Genomic DNA, 27,202 nt, shown 5'->3' on the forward strand with positions numbered 1-27,202 from the left:
TCCTCCCCAAGGAAAAGAGAGAACTGACCTGACCCTAACTGCCCCTCCTGCAGGACAGAGGCAGTTGGTGCTGCCCACACCTGGTACCTCCCTTGCTGACAACAGAGTCCAGAGCCAGCACCAGCCACAGCAAGGACGAAGCCACCTGGGCAGCTGCTGGAGTCACAGGGAGTCCCAGGTAAGTGAGGGAATCAGGGGCGATGGCCCAAGGGGGTCCCCTGATTCCATGGCACTGGAGTCAGCCCTGGGACCTCAAGTGGTTTGGGGGTTTTGGAATCTTTTTTCCTAGAGAAGGGGCTTTTGCCCCTCACTCCCTGTAGGCTGAGCCCCTGGGCCTGCTTCCTCTGCCCACTGCAAACTCCGGGCTGAAGCCCCTCCCTGACCCAACTGCCAGATCTACAAACCAGGAATGGGGTCCTGGGGGCCAGCAGCTCTGCTCCTGCCACTGGGAGAAGAGAGATGCAGATAAGGGCTCCAAGAGGTCCTAGGAAGAGCAGGGACAGGCTGGAGGCGTGTGCGTCTCACAGGGTGGGCCATGGGTCCAAACCTGGGTGAACCTGCTAAACCTGGAGTGGGTCCCAGCTCTGTCCCTGACTCTTCAGTGACCCTGGACAGCTCCCGTCATCTCCACCTTAAAGGCAGCCATTCCTCATTGGCTCAGCAAGAGGGATGGGTGACCCTGGGCTATGGGGTAGCAGCGTTCTAAAGTTCTAGCTTGAGGCAGCCTCATGGAGTTCCCCCAACAGTGTTCACCCCGTTCCCCCTCCCTCTTCCTCTGTCACACTCCTGGAATGCCCTCCTCCATCCCTTCCATTCCTCCATCAAAACTTACCCTCCTGTGTTCCTCAGGGTAACTGGCTATGGTTTGAGATGTGACCCCTCCCTGAACTATGCACATCTATAATAGGAACCTCTCCCAAAGCGTGCCATCTGGTGGGATCTCAGGCACCACACCAAGCATGTGGGGGAAAGATTGTAGCGGGGATAGGAAGGGAGAGGGGTCTTCCTATGGCTCTATATGGGCGGCTATACAGCAGCTGTTACCATGTGGGCACAGACCCAGCCAGAAATGACGGTGGCTCCTGTGCACGGAGCCGACCCAAGTCCTACTTTTGGCCTAGCCTTCAGTCCTCACTCCCCCTCGCCAACACCCTGACACAGGCTAATGGTGACGTAACTCAGCCATTCTGTTTCCAGGGGCTTCCCCTGGAGGAGGAAAAGACTGTGCAGGTAATGTTAGCATGAGAGCAATCAGAGTGTTAGGATCCCAAATGGAGAGTGTTAAGCTTATTTTGTCCTGAGCACCTCTGCTTTTGTGACACTCGTCCCCCTCCCAGAATGCCCTTGCCTTACTTTTCCTTCCCATTGAAATCTTACTCCTCCTTCATGTCCCACTCAAGGCGAAGGTGTCCCCGTCGTTCAGGTCCAGCAGAACTCAGAGCTCTGGGCCCCCACAGCACTTTGAGTCTCCAAGTACCACTAGAACCAGGAGCATCCTTAGGCAGGATCTTGGTTCCTGGTTATGCCCCCTAGGTGCTGAGAGGACCTCAGAAAATGTTTGCTGGCTGGAACTGGCTAATGTCAAAGCTGCAATCACAAAACCACCCCATCTCCAAGTTAGGAGGGATCTTAGTGACCAGATATAACTCCTCCCTAAAGATGCTCGGCTGCAAGCTGAGCCCCAGAGTGAGCCCACTGACCACCCCCAGCCAGATTCTGCGCAGAGAGAACCAGGGAGAGCCGGCAAAGACTAGGAATGTTATTTGATTGTTTGCCTTTTTTTTAAACTATAAAATAACTTATGCTAGTTGTAAAACAATTCAAATAAATGTAAGACTACAAAGCAGAAAGTCCCTTCCTCCCGCTGCCCGAAGCCAACAGCTGTTAACAGCTTGGTGGAGGTCCTTCCAGGCATTTTTGCTTATGCGTAAACAAAATTATAATTTTCTCAAAGCATCAAATTTTAGATGACTTCTTACTAATGGCCTCCACTCCCAGCCAGCTATATTTTGCTTATATGTCCATGACAGTGGTTATTTGCATACAAGTTAGTCATTGCTTACAAAGCTAGAAATTTTTTAAGGTGAAAAATATATTTATCTTTGAGAATTTACAAAAAATTTAGAATTTTGTTTTACAAAAATGTGATCATTCTTTGTCTTTCTATGTGTTCTGTGGAGTGAATTCCAACAAGTAGAATTGTTGGTCAAAGGTTTGCTCATTAAAAATGTGTCGCTTTTTGGGGCCAGCCCCATGGCCTAGTGGTTAAGTTCTGCACAGTTCCCTTCAGTGGCCCAGGTTCAGGCCTGGACCTACACCACTCGTTGGTGGCCATGCTGTGGCGGTGACCCACATACAAAATAGAGGAAGATTGGCACAGATGTTAGCTCAGGGCGAATCTTCCTCAAGCAAAAAGAGGAAGATTGGATGGGGCCTGCCTGGTGGCACAGCAGGTAAGTTCGCACGTTCCACTTTGGCGGCCCAGGGTTCACCAGTTCGGATTCTGGGTGCGGACCTACGCAACGCTTTTCAAGCCATGCTGTGGCAGGCGTCCCACATATAACATAGAGGAAGATGGGCATGGATGTTAGCTCAGGGCCAGTCTTCCTCAGCAAAAAGAGGAGGATTGGCAGCAGATGTTAGCTCAGGGTGAATCTTTCTCAGCCAAGAAAAAAAAAATGTTGCTTTCCAAAGCAAATTTTTTTCCTTATAACATACTCATTGTAAAAAATTTGGAAAATACAGTCAAGACACACAAAGTAGAAATCACCCATCAGCCACTGTTCAGAGAGAACCACTGCTGGCATTTTGGTGATGAGGTTTACAGTCTTTTTTTTCCATGTGAGTATGTTTACTTACAAAAACTGGAACACCCTCTCCTATTGTTCCATAGCCTATTTTTTTCCCACTTAATAACAGATTGTGAGCATTTCCCCATGTTGTTAAAGAGTTTTCTACAGCATCAGTTTAATACGATAAGGGCTGTTTGAACTTGGGGTCTCCTAGAAGCCTACTCTTCCTGACCCCCATTCTTTTTTTTTTAAAGATTGGCACCTGAGCTAACATCTGTTGCCAGCCATCTTCTTTTTTTTTCTTCTCGCCAAAGTCTCCCAGTACATTGTTATATATTCTAGCTGTAGGTGCTTCTGGTTGTGCTATGTGGGACGCTGCCTCAGTGTGGCTTGATGAGTGGTGCCATGTCCACACCCAGGATCCAAACCAGTGAAACCCTGGTCTGCCAAAGTGGAGCACGCGAACTTAACCACTCGACCATGGGACCGGCCCCCTGACCCCAATTCTCTCGAGTAGGGAGCCTGTTGCAACAGTTGGCTGGAACCCCATTGCTCCAGGGTGTAACTTCATCCTGCCCCCTCCCTTTCAAGAATAGAATGCCGCAGGAAGGCCTTGAGCACCTGCCGCCTCCACTCCCCCTGAGCTGAGGCCGAGACCCCCCACTGATGGGCACATAGACCCCCTGCAACTTCTCCACTGCTGCCCACCAGTGCAGTAAGTTGATGCCTGTCCCTTGCCTCTGCCACTTTCCTGGACCCTGGGCTCCTCTGACCCTGCTGCCAACCCAAGCCCCAGAATGGGAGGCGAGTGGGGGGCCTGGGTGGTCCTGACCACGAGGCGGAGGAGGGCTGCTGGACTCAAGCTGGGGGGCGTGGAGAGAGTGCCACTTGCCCTTGTGCTTCAGGCAGCTTTTCTTCCTACTGATGGGACTCGGGGAGGTGGCTGAGCCACTTGAACATTTTCTGGTTCCCAAAGCAAATACCCAACATCCCGGTGCAAGTCTGTGCTCTGCCCCAGGAATTTACTAGCCAAGTAGTGTGGAATTAAGTGTGATCTTGGGCAAGACCCTTCTCTGCTCTGAGCGGTCTCAGTCTCCTCACCACTGTACCACGTGGTTCCTGAGGCACCTGCCGGGCTCTGGAATTCTTTAACCCTCAGGCGAGAGTCAAATGCCCAGAATTGAACAGGGGTGGGGTGGGCAGGTGGGGAAGGCCCTGTTTGTTCAACCCAGCCTGGGTCCACCCTCCCCCAGCTCAACTTGATTCTTGCGGTCTCCCACGCCACAGTATCCCTGGGTAAACAAGGCCAGTAGCAGGGAGCTCACTAGCTGTGCAGCAGTGGATCCCACTACTGGACAATAATGATCAGAAGGTTCCTCCTTACATGGGTCCCCTTGTGTCCCCACCAGCCTTGGCTCCATTCTCTGAGCCCCCCAGACAAGACTGGCCTCCTTTCCATAGGACAACCCTTTAAAGGTCCCTCTGTTTACTCCTTTTCCAAGGACACCTTCCTGTCCTTCAGCTGAAGACACTGAGGCTGCAATATTGGATTCCTCTGCTATCTAAGCACCTTAGCTGACATGAGAAAAGGGGAGGCAGCCTGGGCTTGAACCTCGGCCTTGCCATTTACCAGCTGGGTGATCTTAGGCAAGACACTTCACCTTGCTAGCCTCAGTTTTCCCATCTGGAAATATCTACCCTTGCAGAGTTGCTGTGAGGACCAAATGAGTCAGACTAACATTAATACTTAATGAGAGCTAGAATTTATTCAGGGACTGTCATGTTCCAGGTGTTGTCTTACTGGGCAGGGCCACATGCCTGGCCCACAGTGAGTGTTCAAGACATGCTCGCTGGGAAGCACGTGGATAACACAAAAGCCTGGCAGCACACAGACCTGGGTTCAAATTCTGCCTCTGCCCCTTACTAACTTTTTAACCTCAGACAAGCCAGCCTCTCCATCTCAGCTTCTCCATCTGGTAAATGGGAATAACAGGGGCAGCTTGTCAGGTTGGATAAGACAAGGCATGTAATGCCCCTGGTGTTATTAGCATCATTTCTCTCTTTCTGAGTCCATGAACATGTTCCAAGCACCTTCTAAGCGCCAAACACTGGGGGAAAAGAACTAGTGGCCGTTTGCCCAGGGTCACTCAATCTTTGCCTCCAAGCCTGTTATTGCCTGTATTATTGCCTCCTCCAGACTTGGGGCCCCAATATTGTGTGGCCACAGCTACTGAGGGCAGGGACACAGCCTGCCCCTGGGGAACAGTCCACCACCCCTGCCCCGATGCCTCCATCCCTTCAGCCAGACGTGGGTGACATGCAGGCTGTGGTGATCACCATCCTGGCCCTGCTCTTCTTGTCCACTCTGCTGGTTGTCAGCTCCATCTTATGGAAGACATGCCACCAGCGATCTTAGGCCACCCACCCCAGCCTGCTGTCCCCATGAGGGGCTCAGGCATGCCAATGAAGAACCACAAGGACAGGGAGCTTCCATTTCTGTTTCATTCTTAGTTCCTTGTGCACAATACTCAGGAAAAGCCTGTCGGGTCTGTATTGCCCAAAGGTGGGACATGTGATCCTTAAGTCAAGAGGAGAAACTCTCCTTACTCTCTTAAGGCAACAAGGGATGATATGCTGAGCTGGATAAAGCTTCCAGAAGCCACAACCACACTGTTTGGCCTCATAGTCTCCTGTGCCCTTGTCCAGGTTCTGTTGGACCTTACTCACCAACCCCTTGGGTCAAGGAAGCCCATTCTTCAGCCCCTCTAACTATGGTCCTGGGTGACTATGAGACCAAGGCTGCCCTTGGCTGCATGCTGCTTCCCTACCTCCCTGGGACACCACCCCTTCCCTGGTCTGGTGGGGCCTCCACAGGGAACCTCACCAAGGAGCAGGAAGTCCTCCTCAAGGAACTAGAAGACAGCACTCCTGGTTTCATGCCAGTTGGAGTGTGGCGTATCACATAATCCAGGGCTTGCAGTCCTTAGAATTTTCCACTTCTCATATCTTAAAACACTCACATTGCCTGCTCTTTCCTGAGGCCATGGGGTTTCAGCTTACTACCTGGTTCTTGTGGGGAACAAAGCCCTAAAGCCCCTGCCAGGCAAGGCTTGGATAGCATGGACACTGCCAGGGCCCCAGACACCTGCCCAGCCCGGAGCCTCCCTTTGCCCCTATATACTGCCTGAGCTCTGGAATTCACGGGGGAAACAGAGTGAGGAAGTGGGTCTCAGGCAGCTAATATTAAAGCCCAGAATTCTTGACACTGCCCTGAGAGCTGAGGATGTCTGCTCAGACTGTCCGCCAGCCACAGGTTCATGGCTTCTTCCACTCATCCAATGATACCCAAGCGTGTACCATGTGCCAGGCATGCCGGGTGCTGGGTTTATAACAACAAGTGAGACCCAGACTAGTAATCTAGAGATTGCAACAGAGCAATGACAACAGAGTATGAGAAGTGAGTGGATGGAGCAGAGGAATCTGTGGGAGCGTAGAGAAGAGGCCACTAACCAGCATTGGGGGAAGGTTAAGGAAAACTTCCAAGAAGTGGCATGTAAACTGAGACCTGAAGGATGACTAGGAGCTTGCTGGAAGGCCGGTGAGAAAGGACAGTCCAGTCAGAGGAGACAGAAAGTACGGTGTAGAGGTTGTCAAACTATGGCCCACTTCCTGGTTTTATATAAAGTTTTATTGAAACACAGTCATGTCCATTCACTCAGGTATTGTCTCTGACTACTTTTGCTCTATGCAGCAGAGTGGAATAGTTGTGACAGAGATGCTATGACTTGCAAAGCATAAAATATTTACTATCTGGCCCCTGACAGAAAAAGTTTGCTGACCTAGAGGATAGAGAGCTCATGCTGCCTTTTAGGAACATAGTGGCTGGAGGGTCGAGGGTGGGAAATGTGCAGGAAGTGGCTCAAAATGAGTCCTTCTTCCCTTACCATAGTGGATGATCCAGAAGTAGACACACCTGATTTAAACCAAGCTAATTAGATTCCCTTCCTGGAATTTGAAATGTGGACCATAAGACCCAGAAGTGGAGCCAAGTGACATTAATGTCTGTGAACCTCTGCTGCTGAGACCCCAGACTGGTTAATTAACAATTCCTTTGACTCAGAAGGCCCTCGCCATCAATTCCCCAAACTTTTAGTTTTCATTTCCCTTCAAAGTCAGTTTCTGTTACTTTTAATGAAAAAAACTTTAGCTAAAATGAAGGGAATGGAGAGAGAGGAAGCTGGCAGAGTATACAGGTTTGGTCAGCATGGTCCAATATAAGTACAATGTGAGCCACATATACAATTTTACATTTTCTAGTAGCCACATTTTTAAAAAGTAAAAATAAATGAGTAAAATTAATTTTAATAGTATATTTTATTTCACCCAATATATATGAAATGTTGTCATTTCAGTCTGCAGTCAATACTTAAAAGTTGTTAATGAGATAGTTTACACTCTCCTCTTTGAAATCTTGGGTGTATTTTACACTTAAAGCACATCCCAAATCAGACTAGCCACATTTCAAGTGTTCCATAGCCACAGGAGCTGGTGGCTAATATAATGGACGGCATAGATGGAGACTCATGGCTGTGGAGGATCAGCTAAGAAGTCCTGGCTTCATTCTGAAAGCAGTGGGCATCTCCTGAAGAGATTCAAACCAGGAAGTAAAAGGAAAAAAACTTCATTTTAAGATCACTCTGACTTCCACTTAAAATATGGACTGGACAGGAGTTGAGACTGGAGCTGGGGGTATCAGTTAGGAGGAGTTGATTAATCCAAATGAGAGAAGATGATGATGATGGACTTTGGCAGCAGCAGGAGAGATACTGAGATGTAGCTGAATTCAGGAGACGCTTAGTAGGCAAAGGCAACTTGCCTCATCATCATTGTTGCCCCAGCACACTAAAGCTATTTCCCACATCCACACCTTTGTGTATCTCCTCCCTACCACCCCATCCCAAATATCTTCCCCTTGTCTCTCTGGTAACCAAAGAAGCAAATCCTCCCCAATCTTTAAGGCATAATCCATGATAGTTATGCACACAAAGTGGTCCACAGTAGAAGATTGATAAACAAATGTTTCTTTCCTCCCTCAAGAAAGTCTTCTCTGAACACTCCTGCCCACACCTAATCCCCAATCCTGAAGTATGAAAGCCAGGAAAATTGGTGCCCCCCAACCTAGGGTAGGCTGAGGTCCTATCCTGGGAACTTGTTGGCAACTCTGAGAAGGGCAGTAATTTCAGCTGCTTGGGTGAAGGTGGAGAGTTGTGTTTAACCAGGGTTGCGGTTTTGCTAAGAGAGAACAACAAATGAAAAAGGCAAGGAGTTGAGTGTGAACACAAGGGAGTAAGTATAAAGATTGGCCATGGCATTTAAGCTGGCATAGGAATCTTTAAGTCCTGTCCATAAACATTCCAGTTCACCCTACCCCCTCTACCTCACATCTGGACTTTGGGTAAAAATGCACTGTCCACTTGAGGTTGGGTATGGCCATATGACTGGTTCTGGCCGACCAGATGATAACAGATCCTAGCTGGAGCATTTAATTGCCAACAAGACCCTCCAGAGTTCTCTTTTCCCTCTGGCGTAGTGACCAGCATTATTTGAGATGATGACTTTTCAATCAGCTTGGGTTTCTGACTATGATAAGCAGAGACCCCTGTTGAAATACAATGTTCAAGTAGTGTGAAGCTTTACCGTGTTAAGACTTAAAATGTAAGCCATTGAAATTTTAGGGTTGCTTGTTACTGCAGTGTATCCTAGTCTATTCTGACTGATACAGTTAGAAGAGAGGATATTAACAGGGAGAGAGACAATGCAAAATGTAGGATTACTAGATTTCAGTTTCTGGCGTTGAAGGATTGATGGAGTTAGAATAAGAGGGAGTATAACTGGAAAGACAGGAGAGGTTGCATATAGAATTAGATTCATGGCAGGGTCTAGAGTATGACCATGGGAGTGAGTGGCTGAGGTAGAGAGGGGACAAGATCTTTGAAGGAGGTCAAGAAACTGAGAGGACAATGGTTGGAAGGATCATCACTGTGTATGTTGAAATCATTAAAGATTAAGGCAAAAGCAATATGTAAGAGAGTGACCACCAGAAGCCAAAAATTTTGTTTCTCTTCCCACAACTAAGATATGAACACCATAAAGGCAAGGGACTTTTATGCTCACTTTTGTGTCCCCCATGCCTGGAACAGTGACAAGCACAGAGAAAGCACTTAGTAAATATTTGCTGAATGAATGATTGGATGAAGAGGAGAGTGTATGGGACACCATACACTTTGACAAGTAAATCTAACTCAGGGAAGAGAGTTCCCTCCAGTTCTTACTTCCTTGATTCTATTTTTCTGCAGTATTTCTTTCCCAGACAACAGTGGCTGTTTTCTCTTTGTCCAACCTAGAGTCTGCTTGTTTTTTCTAAGTTCTTGTTGCCAGAAATCTCAAGGAGATACTTTTTAAACTCATCCTCAGTGACCTGCATGCTGGCAGATCTAGCTAATACCATCCCCCATGTTACCAAACATTGGCATTGTTTTCTCCTCTGCCTTCTCCCTCATTCCCACAACCAACTCCCACCGCCAAATGTCTTCGATTCTTTTTCTAGATATATCTCAAATTCGTCCTCTGCCCTTCATCACCACAGCCTCTGCCTCAATTCAGATTCTCATCATCTCTTCCCTAGCCTGCAACAACTTTCTCCTCCTAGTCTCCCTGGTTTCTCTCTTTGATTCTAATCCCTCTCTATTAGTTATTTATTGCTGTATAACAAATAACCTTAAAAATATGTTACGACTTAAAGCCACAAACATTTATTATCTCACAGTTTCTATGGGTCAGGAATCTGGGTGTGGCTTAGCTGGGTACCTCTGGCTCAGGGTCTCTCATATGGCTGCCATCAGGTGTTGGCTGGGGCCACAGTCATCCAAGGCTCGTCTAGCGGAAGATGCCCCTCCAGGCTCACTCATGTGGCTGTTAGAAGTTCTCAAGTACTTGCTGGCTCTTGGACAGCGACATCAGTTCTTTGGCACATAGGCTTTTCCATAGGGCAGCTCACAACACGGTAGATGTCTTTCCTAAAAGCGAGTATGAGAGAGCAAGAGAGGGCACTCAAGATAGAAATCACAGTCTTTTTGTAATCTAATCTCAGAAATGACAACCCATCACTTCTAACATACTCTGTTCATTAGAATGGAATCAATAAGCCCAGTCCATACTCAAGAGGAGGGAATTACACCAGGGTGTGAATACTGGGGTGCAGGATCATTGGGAACATCTTAAGGACTGCCTACCACACCCTCTTCACTGCCTCCTAGTGAGGCATCTTAAGTACAAAGCTGACTTCTCTCCCCTGCTCAGGAACTTTTGATGACTTGCTGATACCTCCAGGACATAATCCTCCATAATATGCTCCAATCTCCATTTCATTCTCATCTTCCATCCTGTACTGCAGTTCCCAAGAAGGGACTCTGAATGATCACACCACTATTCCCTTGTACACACCATTCCTCTGGTCTGGAATGCTCCCCTCTAACTCCTCAGACTTTCCTACCCAGCCAACTCCTACTCATCCGTCAAGGCCCCTGGCTTCTGCCAAGTCCTTCCTAACCCTAGCAGGCAGTTACGTCTACTTCTAATCAGAACTACCTTGGGCACCCTGTGCTTTCCATTAACACAGCACTTACCACACCAAATCGTACTTATTTCCACTTAGATATCTCACAGGATCTCAAAATTTGACATGTCCAGAAATTCATTTCTGCTGATTTTTACATCAATGGGATTTAGCAGGAGATGGATCTCGGAGCTTCACGGTCTCAATTGGAGATGTACAGAACAAATAGAGCCTCACCATCTTAACTGGAGTTATTAAAGTGCCCAGAGAAGAGCCATTTGATAATAGAGTTCTACCAAATAAACACATATGCTGCTGTAAAGGCAATTATGGTCACCATAGGCTTCCTCTAAGCATAGGAAGAGGGCTGGGTGGGAAGAGCGGTTGAGAGGAACCTCCAGAGTAGACAGAGATGCTTCCCAATCTGTCTTCGCTAGTTACTATCTGTTCTGGGCAAGTTGTTTCATATCTAGCCTCACTTCCCTAATCTGTAGATGGAAATAACTTAAGTGGTTACTATGGTTACCATAGTCAAGTCCCATTCTAAGCACTTTAAATATGTTAATTTATTTAATCCTTAGGACAATGGTAAGAGGTAGGTACTATTATTCCATTTTACAGATGCCGAAACTGGCGCAGGGAGTTACTTGCACCAGGAAACACAGGTAACGACTGGCAGAACCAGGATTCCAACACAGGCAGTGAGGGGTCGGAGTCTGTGTCATAATCCACTTCACAGGCTTGTGTGGATTAAACGAAATAATCCAAGTGAAGGGCGAGGGCAAGGAATGGCACACAGCAAGTACCCTTTATTAGTTTAAAATGTGAAACACTTTGGCCTGGAAGTCAAGAATTCGCTCAAAGCCCCTGATTTTATGCGTGAACTCATCAGGCGTCTCCTCTCGGGTATGAAATGGACGGGGAGGACACTGGAGACGAATCCCCTAGAAACGTACAGCCCTCAGGCCCTTTTACTCTAGGATCCTGCTACTTCAGAAGTAGAAGCGGAAGTAACTGGTGGACAAGGAGCGCACTTCCGGTGTTCCTTCAGCCCTCTCTACCCCGGCAGACAGGTCGTCCCCTTCCCACGCCGCCTGCGTCCCGGGCTGACCCCTTTCTCGTGGGAGCCCCGCCCCAGGCGAAGGCTCGGTTTTCCATTGGTGGAGGTCAGGAGCTGCGTAGCCGTCTTTCAACCAATGGACTCCGCTGTCTCTTCCGTTTGGTAAAGTCAGCCCCTCCTCCGGGCCGGCAGAGGGCGCGAGAGCGCGTGGCTCGAAGCCTAGGAGGTTCTCCGACACGGAAGTGACGTCACGACGCCGGAAATCCACGGCCGCGGAGACTGCGGGATGTGATGGAGAATTCTAGGGGGTGGAGGTCGAGCGATAAAGTTTCCGCGAGGCGGTCAGATAGATGAGAAAACAAGCTGCCAGCGGAGGGGCTTGCTCAGTATTTACTCAGCCAGAAAGTCTTCCAAGACCAGCGCGCTTCCCACATGCCTCTCGGAGCGGAGGGGTAGCCCCTTGGGGGATTTTGCTCTGCCTGAGGAGTTGCGCAAGCTAGTCTCACGGAGATATCCCCCTTCCGCAGATCGGGAACACGAAACCCAGAGAGGGACAGGGACTTGCCAGGGTGGGGTTGCCAGATTTAGCAAATAAAACGCAGGACGCCCAGTTAAAGTTGAATTTTGGTTAAACAAATAATGTTTTAGTATAAGGCATGTACGTTTACTAAAAGGTATCCGTTGTTTATCTGAGTTTAGAGCTAGCTGGGCGTCCTGTGATTTATCTGGCAATCAGCCTACGGTCACCCAGCTGAGGGGAAGGGCAGAAAGCTATTGAGGCATCCTATATGCCTCCTCGCCTAAGGTTCACTGTTGTGTCAACCTGCACCCTTCCTGAGTGTAACCCTGAGGTGGCCTACAGGGCCCCCAGTTCACTCGGGTCAGTGGTCTGCCCTGTACAGGGTCTAGGCTGCTGTTCAGGAACTGAGGAGAGGAGGCCAGATACTACCCCTACCTTGGAATTTAGGGGTACCCCACAGCCTCCAAGACTAGTTTATTCAGAAGACACTAAGCCCTTAGTCTGTGCCAAGTACAAACCCAGGCTTTGGATCACATTGGCAAATGGAAGAAACGCTCTCTGTCTTTATGGAATTAACAGATTTGCAGGAGGACAAGTAGAAAAATTACGCTACATTGTGACCAGCAGTCCTTTAATATGGTTAAATACAGGATGCTGTGAAAGCTCAGAGAAGCAGTACCTAACGAAGGCATAGAGTAAGAGACAAAGGAGAGATGCCCAAGCTGAGACCTGAAAGATTCCTTCACTCAACAGTTATTTATTGGACATCCATGTGTAGGGCAGTGGTCTAGGCACTGAGGACACAGCAGTGAACAACATAAATCTCTGCCCTTAAGAGCTTAATTCTAAATGGAATGTATAGTATGGTGATGCTGAGCTATGGGGAGGGGGAAGTACGACTATGAAGGGGATGATAGAATGCTGGGGTGGGAGTGTTACAGTTTTTAAGAAGCTGGTGGTCAGGAAGGCCTCACTGAGAAGGTGACATTTGAGCAAAGACCTGAAGGGGTGAGGGAAAGAGATCATGGAGCTTTGGGGGTTTATAAGGAAATGTGTCGGGCATGTTGGAGGAACAGAAAGAGGAGAATGATGCACTGCCTCCAATCTGATAGCTTTCTAAGGGATTTTCAGTGATCATTTTTGCATGGTGTTTCTTGCCTTAAATATTGTCCTTAGAATCTAATTCCAGTAAAATGTGAGTTCACATAACTAGGTGGGAGGCCACTTTGAATAGGGTATTCAGAAAAGGCCTTCCTGAGAAGGCAACATTGAAGGTGAGCCCTTTATGGTGAGAATGAGTCAGCCCTGGAGAAGCTGGAAGAAGAGCTGCTTAGGCAGAGGGAACAGCCAGGGCAAAGGCCTAGAGGCAGGAAAGAACTCGGTAAATGTGGGGAACCAAAAAGAGGCCAATAGACTGGAGAGAGAAGAGCGGCGTGAGATGAGGTTGGAGAGGTGGGCAGAGGTCTCAGGCCATTTAGCTTTTATTGGCATCACGATGGGACTCAACTGAAGGATTTTCAGCAGAGGACTGACAAGAATGGATTCATGTTTCAAAAAGATACCTGCCTGCTAGGAGGCTGTATCGGATAATTTTGCTGGTTGAATTCACATGGGCTTAGCTGCTCATCACAGAGGTGCCAGGAAGAGGATTTAAAATGGAGTGAAGGGTTGAGTGGGAACTTCCAGCCTGTCGCCTCCCCTATGGACCTTTACAGCTGGAATGAGCTGGCTTGGGCAGGTGGGTTTCCTAGGGGACGGGTGACACCCAGAGAGCCAGCATTTCCCTCCTGAGCAGGGATTGACAGAAGTGACAACTTGTGTCCCTCAGACCCCGTCAGGTTCTCTAGCTGGGCTTGCCTTAACCAGGCTGGGGGATGAAGGAAGTGCATGCTACCAGCAGCCCACCGGGTCTCCTCCCTCTGCCCCTTTTGAATATACTTTCAGTTATCTCTTCAAAGGTCCTGTCATGCGTCTGCTCCAAAGGCACACAGGCTCCAGTGAGAAATCTGTTCAAACTCCATACCAGCTGCTGTCACTTTAAAAAGCTACAGAGGACTCTCCCCAGTGAACCTGCTTCAGACAAGGTAATGAGATAGGGCTGGCTCTCACTGTGGCCAGCTGTGTTCGCAGGGCACCTGCCACCTTTGGAAGCAGATGCCCAGTTCCAGCAGAAAAACCTGTGTTTGCCCCTCACCCCCCGAGAAAAAGCATGAGTGAGTCCAGATCTGCTTGGGCATGGAAATGGAAGAAGTCTCAGAAATAGTCTCATTGATGGAGGGCTGAGCCCAGTGTGGTAATATGTAAAACGTGGCTTTGCATGGATAATAACGGGCAGTAGAGTTACCCTTTCTGATTGCTCTCTGAGCCCCGTAGTGTCCTGAGCTTTCAGCCTATCTGTTGTCAAAGTATCAAACACGAGGCCCAGCCTGGAAAACGGAGACACATCTGCTTTGGCAAGCGCCTAGTTCACTCAGAACACATTGCCTCGTTAGAGGACCTCAAAGCCACGTGTAGGACCCAGGCCTGGCTGAGAGACTGAAACAGGGGGGCCAGGTGTGATATCATGCTTTATAATAAGAACTATGTTCTTGGTCTTCATCCCCGTTCCTAGCGCAGAGCTCCTAAAATCCTTGGAATTTCCTAAGTGACGAGAGCAATAAAGGTGTCTTTTGTTATGTCCCATCCCTCAACCTCCAGCAAGCGGAGAGGGGCTGAAGATTGAGTGCAATAACCAGTGGCCAATGATCTAATCAATCATACCTGTGTATTGAAGCCTCCGTAAAAACCTAAAGGACAGGGTTTTAAACCTAGGGTTTAAACTCCGTAAAAACCTAGAGCTCCCAGGTTGGTGAGCACACAGAGGAGCTGGGAGAGTGGCACGCAGGGGAGAGTTTGGAAGCTCCAGGCCCCTTCTCCCTACCTTGCACCATGCATCTCTGCCTTCTGGCTCTTCCTGGGTTATGTCCTTTTGTAATAAACCAGTAATCTAGTAAGTAAGATGTTTCTCTGAGTTCTGCGAGCTGCTCTAGCAAAATAATTGAACCCAAGGAGGGGGTTGTTGGAACCTCCGATCTATAGCCCATGGATCAGAAGCACAGGGGACAACCTGGACTTGGTGATTGGCATCTGAAGGAGGGAGGGAGTCTTGTAGGACTGAGCCCTTAACCTGTGCAGTCTGAAACTATCTCCAGGCAGATAGTGTCCGAATTGAGCTGAAATGTAGGACACCCAGCTGGTGTTGGAGAATTGCTTGGTGGTCTGGGGAAAAACCCACATTGTACCAGGCTTACCCAGAGAGAAGCTCAAGTGAAGAGATAACAAGCACGGTGCAATGTCCAGAACAGGCAGATCCACTAGGATGGAAAGTAGATTCACGGTTGCCTGGGACTGAAGGAAGGGGAAAGGGAGTAACTGCTGATGGGCACTGGGTTTCTTTTGAGGTGATGAACATGTTTGAGAATTGGATAGTGGTGATGGCTGCACAAACCCTGTGAAGATATTAAAACCACTAAATTCTACACTTGAAAGAGTGAATTTTAAGGCATGTGAATTCTATCTCAATTTTTTTTAATTGCAGAAGAAAAATCTTTCCGATCCCCTATAACGCTGGGGGAACTCTAAAATCTGAACTCCTTTGCTGAGCAGCTCAAACACCCAGGTGCATAGCTTGGAACCGTAGGAGTGTGAAGGAACCTTTGTCCTGACAAAGAACTGCCAGTCCGAGAGACATCAGCATTGGGGCCCATGGCGCTGGATGCGGCAAGACTCTATGGCCAACTCTGTTCTGACAGTCCCTGCCTGAAGGGGCAAAACCACCCACCTCGTGTTTGCACTACTCTTACTGCCTTATGGGCCTGCAAGGACAGTTAGGGTGCAAGGTCTCCTCAAAACCTCCCTGACACCCAGCTCTTTGCTCTTCGTCCTTGCTATGACTGTCTGAAGCTGTGTCAAATACCCGACTGCCCCCACTTTGGGCCAGGCCTTAGGCTGGGTGTTGGGTTCACACAGAGGCCCCTCACCAGTCATGAGCTGCGGCTCCAGGGCTGAAGGGAGGCAACTCTGACCCCCACCTCAACCCCTGGCAGCTCCCCCTTCCTCGTGATGCCAGACATGGAGGCCTGTGCAGAGGAGAGAGATGAGTCAGAGAAGCTGGGTGCCAGTGCCCCGAGATGCCCACACTGCGGCTGGCTCAGGACTGCAGCAGATGGCATGGGGTCATCAGTGTAGGCTGGAAAGTCTCACCCCTGGCCTAACCCAGGCTGCTTTGTGAATTGAACTGCCAGATTCCACTGTAGTATTAAAAAACCTAAATGTTTATTTGCTTCATATTTACAAAGGTGAGAAGGAGACCAAGGGAGACCCCAAGGACACCCCCATACCTGGCTGACCAGGCCCTTTGCGCTGCAGAGGAGGCAGACACAGCTGGAAGGGACAGGATTTATGTTGCATACTTGAACTACAGCGAGGTAAGACTGGTCCTATTTACAGGGCAGAAACACTACAGGTGGAGTGTGGGGGGCAGCAGAGCAGGCACCAGAGTCCTGGCCAGAGGGTGCCCCTGCTCGCTGCCTTCCCCACCTCTCCCAGAGGCATCTCTGCGGCCCCGCTGGGGTTCTCGGGGGGAGAACGGGCCCGCTCACATGATGCTCGCCGGGGTGAAGACAGGGCCCACGCACAAGGTGTCTGTGATCTCCCAGCCACAGGACAGAGGCTTGCACACACCCTCGGTGTCCTCGTCCTGTTCTGCAGGCAGCAGCTGCCCTCGAAGTGCTTCCCTGCAGGGAGAGAGGGCCACAGAAAGCAGCCAGCATGGGGCCCACAGGCCAGAAGTTCTCCCCTGAGCCCCAGAGCCCAGCCCAGGGCCCGAGTGGGTAAGGCCTGCTGACCCCGCCTCCTCCACTGCTCTCTTCTCCCCCGTAGTCCACCCCACAACAAGGGAGAGGAAGCCGCAGTTATGGAGCCCTTACTCCATGGCAGACATTGTGCCAGGCACTTGACTTACATTATCTAATCGTATCCTCCCCAAACCCTGAAAGGGCAGCATTATCGCCCCAATTTACTGATGAGGACACTGAGACTCAGAGAGAAGTGACCTGTCCAACGTCACATCCCTAGAAGGTGGTAGAACTAGGATTCAACCCAACTCTCTTACTCCAAAGCCCACGTTCTTCATCCCCCAGGCTTAGGACTTAAAACAAAATTCATTTCCTGGCTCCCTCAAAAAATCCTACAGGGGGCCGGCCCAGTGGTGCAGCGGTTAAGTGCGCATGTTCCACTTTGGCAGCCCAGGGTTTGCTGGTTCGGATCCCAGGTGTGAACATGGCACTGCTTGGCAAGCCATACTGTGGTAGGCATCCCACATATAAAGTAGAGGAAGATGGGCACGGATGTTAGCTCAGGGCCAGTCTTCCTCAGTGAAAAGAGGAGGATTGGCAGATGTTAGTTCAGGGCTAATCTTCCTCGAAAAAAAAAAAAAATCCTACAAACTGTTTCTCTTCCTGCCTGCCCATCTTGATAAATGGCTCTGTCATCTGCTCAGCTGCTCTAGCCACAAGCCGGGAATCTTGTTCCCGCACCCAGTCAATCCTTGAGAAGCCCAGCTCCTGAACATCCTCACAGGTACCCACTTCTCTCCACTCCCACTGCCGCCGCCGTCTGCAGTTCCCCTGATCTGCTCCTGCCTCCTCCAGACCATTCTGGCCTAGGTTCATCTTTTCCAAAAGGCAAATCTCTGCCCTTGAGTCGCCAGCGGCGTCTCTCCACTCTCGGGCCTGCGCTTTCCAGTCTCGCACTTGCAGGAAGGCCTCCCTCTTTGCTGATGTGCACAATTTGACAGCAAGTCAGTAGTCAGTATCTTTGCACAGAGCCCAGTCGGGCTGTTCCCTTCCAGGTGGAAGGCCCTCCAGGCCAAGCGCCCTCTGTCTGTCTCCTTATCTTTCAAAATGAGTTGGTCCAGTTTCTTAAAACCCCTCAGTGACTCCCTGCTGCCTTCAAGATCAAGTCCAGTCTGGGCCTCCAAGGTTCTTCTTGATCCAGTTTCCCTCACATGCCACTCCAGCCAGCCAGAGCATTTCTTCAAATGAACTGGACTCTTTCAAGACCCCACACCTCTCAGCCCGGGCCACCCTCCTGTCAGCTTGCCTGGCCCTCCTGTGCCTGCCTAACCTCCCCTTACCCATCAGGTGGTACCTCATGAGAAGCAGCCCTGACCACCCCTTCCTGGTCTGCTGTCCCTCCCTCCCCACTGACCTCTGCACTCTCTATGCCAGTGTCTGTGTGTGCAGGTCTGCACCTCGCTCGCTCTGTCTTAGATGCTCTCATACCCCCTAGGGCCCGGCACAGAGCCAGGCACTAAGGCAGGATGTTTTGATGAAGCTCCTTTGATATGGGGAGTTTTTTGACAAGGCCGTTTCAGTACATCAGAACATGTTGTTCCTAGTAATGGGGGCCACTGTTCCCTGCACCCTCCCCCGCCCGTCTGCTGTGATGGAGCCAGGATGGGATAAGGAAGCCTGCGTGTGGTTGCCTTTGTAAGTTTGTTCTTTAGGCCTTGATCAAAGACCCCCGATGTCAAATGGCAGCCTCAGCCTGTCTCGTACTCCTGCAGGGAGTAGAAACAACAAAGGTGTGTTGACCCCATGAATGAAATGAGATGGATACTGAGCCCTGTCAGGCCTGGGGTTTGGTAGCATTGTTCCTGGGGGGCCCTCAAGCACCCACGTGTCCCTCAGACACAGGCTACACTCACTCCTGAGGCCCAGCACAAAAGCCTCTCCCTCTGCTCTGCGCTCGGTAGCCGTCTCCCCAGTCCCCCAACGGGGGTTCTTCGCCACTGACCAGCTGTGTGACCTCAAGCAAGTGACCTCTCAGTTTGTGATAACACTGGTCCCACAGAGTTTTGTGTGGGTGAGGGGAAGTAATCATGAGATGCCTGACAGAGGGTTCAACCAAGGTGACTTCTTTCTGTCTGCCCTCCTCTCGCCTCACTGGGTCCCAGCGCTAGCCTGGTGAGGCGAGCAGGGCGAGTGTTATTCTCATTTTCTAGCTGGGAAGACCCAGGCTCAGTGAGCAGGCGTCTTTCCTGGGTCACAGAGCAGCCACTGGACTGGTGAGCTCTGTCCACATCCACCCTTGTCCTCCCTCACTCCACACAGAAGCCAGAGTGGTCCTCCCAAAATCCAGATCAGACCCTGTCACCCTGCTTCAGACTAGTCCATGTTTCCCATGGCTCAGAGCCCTTCACCGAGCCTTCAAGGCCCTTCCCACATCCAGCCCTGCTTCCTCTCCAGCCTTGAACAACCTCATGTAGTTTCTTGAAGGCAGCAAGCTTGCTTCCTGTTCCTTCTGCCTGGAACCCCCTCCCACCTCCTACTGCCTCGCTCCCATTCCTCCACCTGGCTTGACTTCCTTGTAGCTTCCTCAGGGAGGTAGGTCTGGGCCTCAGGGAGAGCTCTAAGCCTGCGCAGCCCACCCCGCCACCCAGTATTATCAGGAGTGCCTCCTTCCTCTCTGCGTCTCACGGGGCTCCACGTTTCTCAAGGGCAGCTCGGTCTCAGCTTTCCCTCATTGTCTCTGCCCAGGCTGCTCCCTTCTCCTCCCCTCCTCCGTTTCCCAGCAGGGCCCCCTTACCAGGCCAAACGGGACATGGCATAGGTGACGTGGCAGGTCTGGGTCTCCCCGAGGCGGGAACCCATGCCCACGGTGTAGGCGCCCATGTGTTCAAAGACCAGCCAGTCCCCTACGTGTAGTTGCGGCAGCCACAGGCCCTCAGCCACACAGTCACAGCCATCGACCGCCGGGCCCCACAGGCTGCTGCTGTACAGGGGCTGCTCCGTGGATGGTTTCTGCAGGAGGGAGGGATGGCCACATTCAGCTCTCCTGGGCATTCTGCGCACAGCCTCAGCACTGCCTCCCTCGCAAGCCTTCCAAGGCTCCATAGCCAATTGGATAAAGACTGGATGGGTCTCCTGGCCTGGCATTTAAGGCCCTCCCACTTCTCTACATTCATTGCCTCTTACACTCTGAAGCCACAAAGCCTGATCTTAAATCCAGGCTCCAACACTTGCTAGCTGTGTGACCTTGGGCAAGGTGCTTTATCCCTCTGTGCCTTAGTTTGCTCATTTGTAAAATGGGAATAATTATAGCACCTACCTCTTAGCATTACAGAAAGGATAAATGAGTACAGGTAGAGCGTTTAGAACAGTACCTGACACACAGCCAGGGCCCAGTAAGTTGGCACTATGGTTATTATTGTTCTTGTTGTTGCTGTCACCTCTCGGCTTCAGTCTTCACTGGCGTCTCGCCCACTTTCCAGACCCTGGGTGTGTCCACACCTCCGCAGCCCTTCCGCCTTCCTCAAATTCAGCTTGTCCTCTGGGCCTGGCCCTGGGACTCCCCTTTCTGTGAAGGTCTCCCTGGCCAGGCACAGGGGCCAGACGTACACAGGTGAGTTAGACCCACCCTCCCTCGGGCCCTCACTCTGGCGAGGAAGATGGGCCTCCAGCAGATAGTCACAGGGTGACCTGGGAGAGGTCACAGAGGACCCCACGGGATGGGCATAATTCCTCCTTTCAGGGAAACTGAGGCTCTGAGAGGTTAAGTGACTTGCTGAAAGACACAACTACCAGTTACATAAAATTTTAAATTTTTTCTTAAAATCTTAAATTTTTTCTTCAAAATCCGGAAAAGAAATCTGTAACACAGACCATTTGCGGACAACCAAGATATCAGTGCAATTTGTCACAGTACCGGATCCTCCCAGGCAGGTCCCAGAGGAAGAGTCATGACTGAAAGATGGATGCGAGCGGGTCCTGACTATGCCCTCAGAGGCCCCGCCCTCCGCCCTCCGCTGACTCACCATGTTCCAGGTACACCAGGTGCTCTGGGCTCCCCAGGGAACCCTGATTCCCTTCCCCCACATCCAAGCTCCCCCCATGCTGTTCCCTGAGGACCCAAATCTGCCACCTCCTAATTTCCCTTTAGATCTTACCTAAAACAGCCTCGTGGAAGCCTTTGCTAAAGCTCCATGTTCCCACAAGCTTTGCCTCCAGAGCATTTACCATAATTTATACTTTGATCTTTGTGAAATGTATCTGCTCAGGGCTGTCTTCCATGTCAGACTATAAATTCCATGAGCCCAGAGATCATGACCATCTTGTTCACCCCATCTCCTCCCTGCCTAGCAGTCTAGAACACAGAGTAGGTGCTTTTTTGAATAATATCTTTTAAGTGAATGAATGAGAAATACATGAGTGATGAGAAAGAGAAAGAAGGAAGGAAGGACAGAAGGAGGGAAGGAGAAAGGGAGGGAGGGAGGAAGGGAGGAATAGAAGCCGTCCAGAAAGCCTAGAACGAGGCAGTGGAGAAGACCAATAGGGGAAAAGGAAAGGTGTTTCAATACCTTACCAGCACCAGGAATGAGTAAAATTGAGAAAGAAAAGTCACAAACTTCATAAGCAGAAATAATGTTCAAGCATTTGACAAAAAGTTAATTAATAAGCCATTAGTCTCATTAATAAAGAAAAAGATGCACACATTATTAAAATCAAGAATGAGAATTATCCTATATTCGTTCATTCATTCATTCAATTAACACTTATTGAGCACCTACTATGTGCCAGGTCCTGACTAGGAGCCAGGGATGCAGCAGCAAACACAAAAGAACAAGGTCCTATGCTCATGAAGCTCCCATTCTAGGAAGAGACCAACAAATACATCCTCGTTCACATGACCAAACATTCTTGTCTACAAGCTTTCTGTTAATGAGTGAAATTAATCTCGATTGCTCTGAATTATTTCCCTTATGTCCATTTGTTAAAAAACATTAAGCTAACTTTTAAAGATTTGGGAGGGAATGCTATATAAATGTATCCACGAGGATCCTCAAGAAAACAGATTTCAAGCTTCTTCCACAATAAAGTAAAAAGAAACAGCACCATTGAGTTATAAGTTAGGGTTCTCTCACTTCTTATTAGTGGCATAAGTTAAAAATTGGTGGGGAAGAAAAGGTTTTAAAACTTCACAGGAAATAATGCAAAGCTACCCTTTTACTATTTAAAGCTATTACCTTTTTAAAAAAAGAATCTGCAAGGGCCCAGCGCTGTGGCCTAGCAGTTAAGTTTAGCATGGTCTGCTTTGGTGGCCCAGGTTCGTAGGTTCGGATCCCAGGCATGGACCTAAACCACTCATCAGCCATGCTGTGGTGGTGACCCACATACAAAACAGAGGAAGATTGGCACAGGTGTTAGCTCAGGGCCAATCTTCCTCAGGGAAAAAAAACAAGGAATCTGTAAAATAAATATTCCAAAAGCATGTGACGACAGGCTTGTGAGTCTCTTACAAGGCACGTGTGAGGCATTTACTCCAAAAACTAAGTGGAAATGGACATGCACCTGTAAAAATATAAGATGCTCAGTCTGCTACTAGGCCCCCCTCTGTGTGAGAGGGCAGAGGCTTCCTAGTTGACAAAGCATGCCCACCACTACTCCAGGCCTCACCGGGGAGGCAGCTGCAATTTCCATTTTACAGAAGAGAAGACTCAGAGAGAGGAAGTGACCTGCTCCAGGTTCTGGAGGAAGTTAGTAGCACAACTCTGAGTGGTCCCAGACCAGGGGGCTTCTAGCTGCACCGACTGGCTGCCATTGTCCCAGAGGCCCACTATGTGAGCACATCCACAGAAGACACAGGGCAAACATTTAAAGTGGCACATGGCCCTGATGGAGTCCCTAAATAACTCCCCAGCTTTTAAAGAATAAATCAGTAATTCCCGTACTACATAAATCGTACAAAAGTACTTTAAAAGGAAAAAGGAGAACAAACAAGGGCAGCACAGAAAAAGGAAAAAAGAAAACAGAACAAAAACCTATGGTCAAAATCTGACTTGTGAACATACAGGCCAAAATCCAAAATGAAACCTTAGCTAACCAAATCCACACTTATTTTCAAAAAACCGCCTTCAATGATCAGATAATTTATGTCTAAACGGAAGTCAGGGGCAATACAAGCAAGCCGACCACCAGCTTTGTCATAATATGCAAAACAGAGATCTACAATTCAAATGTAATTTTCCCAATACATGTCAACATGGCATTCAATAACCTATAGCGTCTATTCTTGATTAAAACTACGGACAAAACCAAACCCCACGATGAAGAGAGACTATTTAAAATAAGGAGCCAACTCTAACTTAATGGAGGTACGCTAGAATGGCCTCATCTCAGAACCAGAAGCAACCTGAGTAATTAAAGTTTAGCCCCCTCGTTTTCCAGATGAAGAAACGAGAGAAACAAGGCTCAGAGAGATTGAGTAACTTGCCTAATGTGACTCAGCTACTATATGACAGAGTCAGGACTCAAACTCAATTCTTCTGACTCCGAGTCTGAAGCTTTCTGTCATCATTCCTATTTTATATATCATGAGAAATGCTGGCAAGAGCTATTAGGAAAAAAAAAAAACCAAAAGGTATAATATATAGAAAATGAAGAAATAAAGTATTACGTTACAGATAAGGTTTGCCCACCTGGAAAATCCAAAGGGGAGGGAAGTAGTTATGGGAAATCAGTGAGTTTCAGCGTGTAAGCCAGCATCTTAGCTCGGAAACACAGGCAATTGTTTCCTCTCACAACAGAAATGAACACATTAAGTTATGAAATTCTTAGAGGTACTTGGGTCACAATAATACTTATTCAAAGAAAATAATAAAAGGTTCATGGGAGAAAGAAAATGCAAGACCTCTACCCTCTCCTAGCTGGAAAAACTTAGTAAAGCAAAACAGAGAATTCTCCCCAATTCAGTGAATAGATTAAATAAGCCACTACTAATTAAAATCCCCAAGATATTTTCCTAAATGTTAGAAACAGTGCAATAAAAGAAGAAACGTGAACCTAACAAAGAATATTCATAAGCAATGATGACAGCCTCAATTTTTTGTTAAATATTTAATTCATACAAAAGAGAATCTGAATCATGTGTAAGATAAAAAAATAACAATAAAATGACTATCTATGTACCTACCACCCGGCTAAAGAAATACAAAATTTTCGGTATCTTTGAAACCCCCTGTGTGGCCCACCCTAACCCCTTCAGACGTAACCATTATCTTGAATCTTATTTTCATTATTCTCGTTTTACACAAATATACCTAACCCTAAACAATATAGTATTTAGTTTTGCATACTTTTGAAACTTATATCAATGACATTATAAAGGATGCAATCGCTGTAGCTTGTTCTTTTGTTTTCTTGAAACTCACATTTCCAAGATTCATCCAACTGATGCATATAGCCGTCATTCACAATTTGCTGCATAGAATTCATTGTATGGAATACCCTGTAATTTATTTATCTATTAACCTACAGCAACATTAGCATTGTCTCCAATGTTTTATATTATAAAAATTGCCCCTGTGAACATTCTGATATAACTCTTCAAACACACATGCCAAGAGTTTCTTTACAATACATACCTAGGAACTTGCTGGGAGGGAGGGTATAAACACATCTAACTTTATCTGAAGAATGCCAATTTGTTTCCCAAAGTAGAAAACCAATGTCCATCCTGCAGTGTCTAAGAGATCCAGCTACTCTCCATCCTCACAAACACTTGATATTGTCATGCTTTTCATTTTTTTCTCTAAACTAATTGGTAGAAAATAGTGTCTTATTTTCATTTTCATCTCCTTGATTACCAGTGAGGTTGAGGGGCCAGCTCTGTGGCTGAGTGGTTAAATTCATGCACTCCACTTTGGCAACCCAGGGTTTCGCCGGTTCAGATCCTGGGCACGGACATGGCACCACTCATCAGGCCATGCTGAGGCGGCGTCCCACAAGCCACAACTAGAAGGACCTACAACTAGAATATGCAACCATGTACTGCGGGGCTTTGGGGACAAGAAGAAGAGGGAGAAAAAAAGAAGAGTGGCGACAGATGTTAGCTCAGGTGCCGATCTAAAAAGAACAAAGCAAAAACCAATGAGGTGAGCACCTTTTCGTTTTCTCTGTGGCTTTCCTCTTCTGTGAACTGGCTGTTAAATCCTTTTGCCCATATTTCGATTGCTTTCTACTTCGCATTGCTTTTTTTGCTTATTTTCTTAAGACTCTTATTCGTCTCTTTCTTTTTAAACAATCCTTCGTACATTCTGTCTGCTAATCCCTTATCAATTATATATGTGTTTCACTGTTTTTCTCAGTTTATGATGACCTCTTTACTTTCACTAACACACAAACAGAAGCTCTTCGTTTTAATGTAGACAAACATCAGTCTTTTCCTTTTTGGTTTGTAAGACATTCTTCACTGTTCTTCCCTATTTCAAGGTCCTGTGTTGGTTTCTGGAATTTATATTCATGGACGGTGTGAGATAAGGAGCCAATGTCATTTTTTGCGTCTGGACCATCAGGTGTCCTAGTGTCACATGTTAAACAGTCCCCAGTGATCTGCTTTGCAAGGCCTGTCAAAAGCAAGTTTCCAGATATGCGTGGGTCTTTTCTGCGCTGTCAACTATGTTTTGCTGGTCTGTTTTTTTATGCTGCTATCCAAACTAAACTAATTAAAACAAACTCAGTGTTGGAAGTTGTATAATCGAGTTCTATTATTTTAGTGGTTACTCTAGACATTTACATTTAACATGCATGCCTAACTTAAAGTCTAAAATTAATCAATATCTTTACCTTCCTCTCAAACAACTCAAGACCTTAGAACACCAACTTGGCCACTGTACCTCCCAACTTACATTCTATTGCTCTTGAGTGGTTTATTCTGTCTTATTTGTGGCAGAGGCTGCTTGCTGCCTACCCCAGCAATTCCAACCCTCAATTTTTTCTGAACGCATGTGCACTTAGGATAAAGACTGTATTTCCAAATTTTCCTTGCAGGTAGTTATGGCCATGGGACTAAGATCTTAGTTATGGTCATGGGATAGAAGCATAAATATTATGTGGCTACTTTCAGGAAATTCCCTTAAAAGACAACTGGCACATGGACTTCACCTATTCTTTCCTATAATAGCTGGAGCTTCCATTTGTACCTACCATGATGTAGGTGACACCTAGAAATAGGTACGGCTGGAAGCCTTATGGTTCCATGTGACTATGAAACCACTACACCAGCTCTGAATTGCCTCAATCCAGACATTTGCATGAGAGTGAAGTAAACCTCAACATCTTGTTCAAGTCATGGAATTTTGGATCTGCTACTCACAGCAGAAGCTAGTCATAACTACAACCTATTTTTAAACCCCATAAATTAGATGTTATTGTTGTTGGTAGTGGTGGTGGTGACAGTCAATGATTCTTTGGGTTTACCCACATATTTATCTATCTTTGCTCACCATTCCTTCTTGCAACTCAGCCTATCCATCTGGAATCATTTTCCTTATGCCTGAAACACATCCTTTAGAATTTCCGGTAGTGAAATTGTCTCTCAGTATTCACTTGTCTGAAAATGCCTATACTTCATACTCATTCTTGAAAAACAGTTTTGCTGGATATAAGATTCTAGGTTGATATATTGAAGCTGTTATTCCACTATCTTCTGCCTTTCATTGTTATGGGAGAAAAATAAGGTGTAAGTCTATCATCCGTCTAGAGATATTCTTCTGTCTCATTTCTCTCACTAGTTTTTAGACCTTCTCTTTGTCTTTGGTATTCAGCTTCACTGATATGTTGTCTGGGTGTGGATTTATTTTTAGGTAACGTATTTGGTCTATTGGGTTTCCTGAGTCTGAGAATATGTATTCCTCTCTCCCATTGTTTCTGTTAACTCTGGCAGCTACTAATTTTGTTCCCTCTCAGCTCCAAATCCACCCTTCTTTGCCCTGCTTTGAGATACTGGAGCTAGACATTTCTTCTTTTCCAGCTAATTCTGTGTTAGGCTTTGTCAGTACAGGTTGCTGGACAAACACTGCAAGGACATATCAGGAAGAAAGGACTTTCCCTCGTCTAGCATGCCATTTTCTGTGTGCCCACCCATGGCTCAGTGTATGAGGGTCAGGCAGCGTTCATCTCAGTGGCCCTCACAGTTTGGCCTTGGCCCACACCTTCCAGCAAGCATCCCCTCTGCTCAGCAGCAGGCTGCTCCCGTGATTTGGTTGTGGTGGGCCCCCTCTGGAAGTTCCTGTGCCACTGATAGGCTGCGTGTCCCAGTGATAGTCACAGCCTCTCCTCAAAGGTTTCAATTTCAGCCTTGGAGCGAGGAGCCCTCCTCTAAGTTTCTTCCTTGTT

General features: G+C 47.9%; 1 protein-coding gene and 1 long non-coding RNA gene across 5 annotated transcripts in view; one reads left to right on the forward strand and one right to left on the reverse strand.

The window, feature by feature from the left end:
* Nucleotides 1-11,714: 11,714 nt before the first annotated feature.
* On the forward strand, nucleotides 11,715-25,559 carry LOC139079623 (uncharacterized). Of its 3 annotated transcripts, none has more exons than XR_011533382.1 (6): nucleotides 11,715-13,368; nucleotides 13,932-14,071; nucleotides 16,325-16,453; nucleotides 20,676-20,854; nucleotides 24,741-24,960; nucleotides 25,298-25,559. It is a non-coding gene; the product is annotated as an uncharacterized lncRNA (long non-coding RNA). The 3 variants fall into 3 exon arrangements; XR_011533380.1 differs by having other exon boundaries at nucleotides 11,726-13,368; nucleotides 13,946-14,071; nucleotides 20,749-20,854; XR_011533381.1 differs by having other exon boundaries at nucleotides 11,761-13,368; nucleotides 20,749-20,854.
* Nucleotides 16,280-27,202, reverse strand: part of AZIN2 (antizyme inhibitor 2) — a 35,245-nt gene continuing 24,322 nt past the window's right edge. For both annotated transcript variants that reach the window (XM_070595423.1, XM_070595389.1), the window contains 2 exons: nucleotides 19,617-19,831; nucleotides 16,280-16,762 (listed from right to left, as the gene is read on the reverse strand). In XM_070595423.1, the coding sequence (XP_070451524.1) occupies nucleotides 16,624-16,762; nucleotides 19,617-19,831 (354 nt within the window). In that variant the 3' untranslated portion in view covers nucleotides 16,280-16,623. The remainder of the gene's footprint in view (nucleotides 16,763-19,616; nucleotides 19,832-27,202) is intronic.

This window comes from Equus przewalskii, chromosome 2 (assembly GCF_037783145.1).
Source record: "Equus przewalskii isolate Varuska chromosome 2, EquPr2, whole genome shotgun sequence".
Classification (NCBI taxonomy): Eukaryota; Metazoa; Chordata; class Mammalia; order Perissodactyla; family Equidae; genus Equus; species Equus przewalskii.